General features: G+C 49.9%; 1 protein-coding gene across 1 annotated transcript in view; it reads right to left on the bottom strand.

Annotated features, from left to right (window-relative positions):
• Positions 1-6901, bottom strand: part of LOC104501574 (collagen alpha-1(XXIII) chain-like) — a 20257-nt gene that overhangs the window by 4862 nt on the left and 8494 nt on the right. Inside the window, 7 exon segments of the mRNA XM_010145402.1 lie at positions 399-443; positions 1218-1271; positions 2871-2948; positions 3456-3500; positions 4761-4823; positions 5570-5614; positions 6732-6758. Of these exon segments, the coding sequence (XP_010143704.1) occupies positions 399-443; positions 1218-1271; positions 2871-2948; positions 3456-3500; positions 4761-4823; positions 5570-5614; positions 6732-6758 (357 nt within the window).

Here is a 6901-nt window from a genome sequence, read left to right on the forward strand (position 1 = left end):
GCTGATTGTCTCCGTATCGCTCACGAGCTTATGAAAACCTGTTTTAATGTTAAAACTTAGGTGTGCCGATCTTGTGGCCGCAGCCAGATTTGGCTGGGCTGTAGCAGGGATTGCAGCCATTTAGGGTTTGCAACAAAATTTGAGACAGCATCTCACAAATGACTCGTAGAAGGAGCCCCTTTAGCTCAGCAGACATGTCCATGAGCAGCGTCTGTGCGCAGGGCCACGGGCAAAGGGGAATAATCCAGGGAGATGCAGCTCAACATTATGGGGCAGAGCTTGCTGCTGGCAGGCTGAGATTTGTTTTTCACAGCGACAGCTCTCATGGACACACAGGTCAAGTCCTTTACAACTCAGCTCCTGCAAGGTCCCACTCGATCCAGCCATGCTCTGCGCACCTTTTCACCATCCAGCCCAGGTGGTCCCGGCAAACCCAGCTCTCCCTGAAGCGACACAAAGAAAGGGGAGCCCGTGGTAAATTAAATCAGGAAATCATCTGGGGAAAGCAGTTTGCAAGGAAATGAGTTATTCATGTGTATCAGCTGTTGTGGTCATGGGTTTGGCATTGCCAAGCTCAGGAGCAGCAGCAAGGAGGTGATGGGCCAGCATTACCGGCTCACCCACATTTGAGCAGCACGGAGACCTTAAGAGGCACCAAAACCCTGCCCCATCCCATTCTTCTGAGAAACACTTTTCTGTAGGTTAAATTCTTCTCTTATAGACTCAGCAGCTGACTGTGAGTTACTGGCTGTTGCTTGTGAAGTGGGAAGACAGCACAGTCCTGACTGAACAGCATGCCGGGGCAGCAAGTGGCGCACAGGGAGGGCAGGATGGAGGGCAGCTCAGCACAGCTTTTGGGACTGCCGGCACCTCCTCGCAACTGCTTCTCCCATTTACCTCGGCCTCCTGCCACATGCCTCTGAAACCTTGGAGGGGTTGGGATTTCACCTGTCAGATGTGAGACTAGGATGCGTTTCTGGGACAGCATCCATCTGGAAGGGCTGAAGACAGGTCAACAAAACTTTAGCTTTTGTGTGAAAACCTGCTTTTTCAGCCCAAGTGGTAACTAGCACCTCCTTTACCACATGTAGTCTCAAGCCCCACAGCCAGCACCGCCTGCCTTGTGTTGGCTTGGGAGGCACTTGCTCTGTGGAGAGCTGTCGGTGACCATGTCTCTCTTCAGGAAACACCACCTGCATGGCAGAGGTCGGGCTCACCTTGGGACCTGGAGCACCCTGGGGGCCCGGTGGCCCTGGGGGACCTGGTGAACCCTGAAAGAGCAAACAAACCAGGCATGAGCATGACTTATACGAATATGGTACACTATCCTCATGCTGCTGGATATCCTTGTGCTGGGGATAAAACGGCCCCAGCTCCAACCATCATCTACAACAGGCACCTGCGTGACCAGGGTTGACCAAACACCACGATGAGCTCTGCTGACACAGTGACCCAAGGGCCGCTCCGGCACAGGGGATGTTCACGCAGAAGAAAACACAGCCGGAGCTAGCCGGTGTGCCGAGCAGCAGCGCGTGTGTTTAAGAGGCAAAATGCCTTTAGCTGGAGGTGTGGCCCCAAATCTGGAGGTCTCTTTTTGTGTTCTCCTTGCTCCAGCCAGCCAGGCTGGGGAGAAGCATCCTGCTTAAAACAGCGACAACCAGCTGGGGAAGTGCAACCTTATTTCAGAAAACGAGGGAAAACGAAGGAGCTTGTGTGAGCACTAGCAGTAGGAAAACTTCGCGTGCTTAAATAAGCTGTTTTTTCCTGGGCACGGCTGGGTGCAGAGACCATGAACCACCTTGAGGTGAACAAATAGTTTGCAACTTGCAAATCACCTCAAACAGAAAGACTCACAGTCTTGCTCAGCTGAAAACCAAAGCCATATCCTATCCTCAAGCACCTTTTCCCACGAGTGCATGCTCCACATCTGTAATATTTAAGCACACTGGAAGCTGTGTAGAGCCATCGCTCTCCGAAGCTCTGTCCATAAGTCAGGTCAGCGCACAAACACCGAAAACAGCTAAATAAGCAGGAAACAGCCAAGTTAGGAAGGTTTAATGACATGCCCTCGGCAGTCTCCGCATGCAGCACACGAGAGAGGGTCTGGGCCCAGCAGATGAAGCCTCCAGGCGTTTGACAGAGCCTCTCCAAGCACTGCACTCCACAAACCCCACTCACAAAGCTGCACGCCCTGCAGGCATCCGGCAAGCGGTAATTACCATCACTTTGTGTATCCCTGCAGCCTGTTACAAAACAATTAGGATGGTTCTCAAATACATCTGTAATTAAGTATTTATTCTATTCGGCTTCTTTCATCTCAACAGAAATGGCGGAGCGCTGTTTGGCCAGGCAGGTTGGGGCTCGGGCACCATGCCCCTTCCTCCCACATCCCAACCACTGCCTGTGGAGAAAACTGCTCCAGAGGATGCGCAGTGAAAACGGCAGCTCCACATCGTGGGAATAGCACCCGCAGCCAGCAGCGTCCAAGCTGTCATTTGCCTGCTCATACCCGTCACATCAGGTGTTTATATGTCATGGGCTGCGGTGAGTTGCTTTTACCCGCAGAGTATTAACCCACATCCCACAGCCGCATCCCACAAGCCTGGTACCCGGCCCAAGTTCACATCCTTAGTTTTGCCACTGTTTTTGCTGGTACATCCTCATTATCCTCAGCTCCCAGACACAATAAGATACAATTCCCAGATACAATTCCCTCCTGGCCAGCTCTGTTCTGAGACTAAGATCTCAGCAAGGAGAAGTAGGACAGGGACAGGCATGGTGCCACAACATCACCGTGGCAGAGCTCGGCAGATTTTCAGTGTTTCCCCATGAAGCCACAGGAATCGACACAACCTTGATGCAGGGCTTACCTTGAGCGCATCCAGGATTCGGCCATCATAGTCAATCACTACGGTGTCACCTTGTTCCCCTTTCAGGCCGGGGGGACCCTGCAGTTGGGGAAGAATTGCATTTAGTTTTTATCCTGTTTGGTATTGGCAGCATCTGAGAAGCAGGTAGAATGAAAGCAAAGACCTGACACTCGGGTGTTTGGAGATTATCACCTTACGAACACCATCGATTTAATCAGTTCCTAGTCCGACAGCTGAAAGTATCATCCAACCAAACCTCCAAAGGGGGAGAATTCGTGTAATGGAGAAGTGCATAGAAATCCTCACTCGATTACCCCTATTCACAGCTTCCCTCTTGCAAAAAAAAGGGTCACAGGATGGTCACGTTGATAAGAAAATTGGACTTGACAGCATTACCCAGAGCTGTCTCCTGTGGCAACGTCCAGTCCCTACATAATGGTTGGTGTAAATATGCACCACCTCTATTTTCTAGCTCTGAACTGATCCTGCAGTCATCCAACCCCATACTAAGCAGAAAGAGGTGGTGGGGAGGTGCTTAGGTTGAGGCAAATACATGACAGAAAGCAAAACCCTGAACTTCCATACCCGGGGTCCGATGGAGCCAATTCCTCCCTTCTCACCAGGTTCACCCTGAAAATCAAAATCACATTTTTGGTTCAAATAGACTAAGGAAAATACAGGATATTTACCTTAAAAATACCACAACTACCTGAGATGCCAGGACGTGTTTAAGTACAGCACTAACAAGGAACTGTCTCTATTAGCAAAAAGAGCTGATTTGACCTTAAAGCCCATATCGTTTGCAAAAGAATAACGTTGGTGTGAGCTGGTTGGTGGTGTCCCGTCACAGGGAGCAGGGTGGCTGGCTCGGGGCTGAGCTCCCTGCAGCAGCGATGCTCTCTGGCCCCACTCTCTGCTGCGGGTGTGCCAGACCCTGGCTCTTTGTGCTGAGATTTCGCATGGCTCTCTCTTCCCTTTAGGCTGAACTCTGCGCATGGAAAGTTTCAGCCAACACATTTAAACCATTTTTGACAGCAAGTTTAAGGAAAAGAGCTGTGCCAATTTTTGTTTTGTTTTTCTTCCTTTTTTGGGGGAAGTTGGGAAGTTTTGCAATGCTGTAGCACTCACAGCAGTGACCTGAAATTCAGTTCAGGATTCACAAAAGTACCTTTTGCCACACGCATGGAAATTCATTTGCTGGCCCAATTAAAGTCCTCCAAAAAGTAAAAAAATGGTATAAATGCAAAGACCCTCCATAGGAAAACTCAATTCAGCAGATCCCAGAGGAACAAACCAGCTCTGCTGCTGAGGCGGTAGAAAAAAAAAAATGGCTAAGGGTCACCTTAGCTCACCTTTCTTCATCACAGGCAGCTTCCTGCCCAACAAGGCGCTGCGGCTGTTCAGTATAGAAAACACAACTGGGTACAGGTCCTGCTACACAAGCAGCAGCTGATGGGGGGAAATAACGGCCCACGAATGCTCTCCGGGTCTCACCATCCCCACCGACCACATCAAGACTGTCTTACTGTGTTTCCTGGCAAGGTCGGTGGCACAGGAGGGCACGTAAGCGCTCCAGGCTTTGAAGCAATACCGCAGCCATCGATACGCCAGATCAAAACGCGATCAGAGGTTTAGCTCTCTTGGGGAAAGAGAGGCAGTGCAATGCAAACCATGCAATTGGAAAACCTCTTATCCTGATCTCTGCAAGAATCCAGATTTCATTAAATCACCAGGAAAAGGTAAAATACCTCTTAGCATCCTCCTGTTTTGTTTCACTCTGGGCATTTTATGAGCCTCTTAGAAGGCAAAGGCCACAAACTCCGACTCCGCTGAAACCTGCTGCCTCAGCAGCGCTGTGCCCAGCTTCCCAGCTAACGGACTCTCATTTACCTTGGGTCCTGGCAAGCCATCTGTGCCGTTCTCTCCCTTGGAACCCACGCTTCCTTTTTCTCCCTGAAAACAAGACAATTTTGACAAATGCTATGCAGGTCGGGTGGAGAACAGATTTCTTCAGGTTGTAATTTTCTTGCTTTATCTTGCTTTTACACACGAGTGAGCAAAGCTCTGCTTTTAGCCTGAGATACGTCAAGTTGCCGAGCTGCAAAAGGGGAGGTTGTGAGATAAAAATGCAGCTTTCAGGCTTAACAGTTTGGCTGCAGGTCATGTGTTCAGCCATAAAGTTAGTCCCAAAACCGCAACATCTAGAGAAGGTTCCCCTGGAGATCCCGCTGCAGCCTGATCCGGACAGCGCAGACCCAGACACCACAGCCCAGACCCCAGCTCTGAGCCTCCCCTACCACCAACCCCCAATTTACTCCTGCAAGACGAGCCTCTAAATGACAGTCCTCTGCCACAGTCAACGAGTTGCATTTGCAAACTACTTCTGGGCAGAGCTACCACGGCAGAGGGGTGGGTTATGCTCCTCTTTTCTGGTTCTTTTTCCATACTGTGCCAAGAAACCAGACAGCAAAAGATGCTGCCAAGAGCTTATGTTGGATGGAGACAGAGCAGAACATACCTTAGGGCCCATAAGTCCTGGTTCCCCAGGGATGCCATCATCACCCTGATGAAATAAAATACAACACGTGAAATACAAAGAGCTTATACACCCTTATTAGGATCCGATACTGTGCCAAGAAACCAGACAGCAAAAGATGCTGCCAAGAGCTTATGTTGGATGGAGACAGAGCAGAACATACCTTAGGGCCCATAAGTCCTGGTTCCCCAGGGATGCCATCATCACCCTGATGAAATAAAATACAACACGTGAAATACAAAGAGCTTATACACCCTTATTAGGAGCCAACACTTCATTTGACCCACTGAGTGTGGCATAGACCTGAGACATGCTCAAGTTCACAGGAGGCAAGGGGAAAGCTGCAGCAAGAGCCCAAGAGGCTCCAGCACGGTCCCCTGCTGCCATCCAGCTCCGCCTCCCCAGCTCCTGGGGAGGTGATTTGGCATCTCCCGGAACCTGCTTACAGCAGGCCCTGGGGAAGGTTCTCTCCCATCTTTAATAGAAATTAGATATTTAATCCCTTTGGGTGTTTTGAGTCCCAAAGACATCCTGCAAGCTGCCTCCCATCCTCATGGACTTCATCACAAGTCACCGACACACCATCTGCCAGGAGGAGATTTTCTTATCTCAGCTGTCATGTGTCATTGTTCTCCCGGAGCAAAACCACTTCGTAGGTACTAAAGAGGTTAATTTTACTGGCCAGTTATGAAAATTTTCAAACCAAATTCTGGCCTGAAGAACACCCATGGCCACATCTGTTTTGGCGCAAAGCAGTAAGAGGGAAAGGCTGGGTCCTGCGAGTGCTCCGGTTTCAGTTAAAGACGGGGATTTATCCACTACTTGATGGCACTACCAGAAGAAAATGTGGAGAGCTCAGATACGTGAATCTCCTGCACTCTTCAAACCGACCAAAGCAGCGTGCCTGTCCTTAAGAGAGCGGGTAATCACCACGAGACCGAGGTGCTGCACAGCAATGCCCATCCTAGGAAACTCAAACCCATCTCAGGGGCCCCGGGGCAGGTAAGAGCCTCCAGGCACTTCTTGGTTCAGTGTGAATTATTGGAGCGAAAGGGCTCAAGACCTTGATTTGTTTGCATTTGGGGTTTTATTCTTTGTCTATTGGGCAGATGTGATTGCAGCTTCTGGCTTGCTTGTGGTAATGCAAACCAGGCTGCAGGCACAGCTGTGCTGGTGCTTCAAGGTCCCACGGGTGAGAAACCAAGAGAAACACAAGGGCGGGCTTGGTATGGACAGCAACGGCCTGGCTTCTCCATCAGCCTCTGGCAACCATTTCCCTAGTTGAGCACAGCAAAGAAAAAAAATATATATAATCACTGTTTTACCTTTTTCCCTGGGATGCCAGGCTCACCCTTCAACAGCAAACACAGAGGTGAAAGAAGTTTAGGGACATAACAGAAAATGAGACCAATTGTATGTCAAAATTAATCGTAAAATTAAAATACCTGCCTTGTGTTGATCATCTTTATCCACCCCGCCCCCCCCCCACCACATC

This window comes from Buceros rhinoceros, unplaced genomic scaffold (genome assembly GCF_000710305.1).
Source record: "Buceros rhinoceros silvestris isolate BGI_N320 unplaced genomic scaffold, ASM71030v1 scaffold15341, whole genome shotgun sequence".
Taxonomy (NCBI): domain Eukaryota; kingdom Metazoa; phylum Chordata; class Aves; order Bucerotiformes; family Bucerotidae; genus Buceros; species Buceros rhinoceros.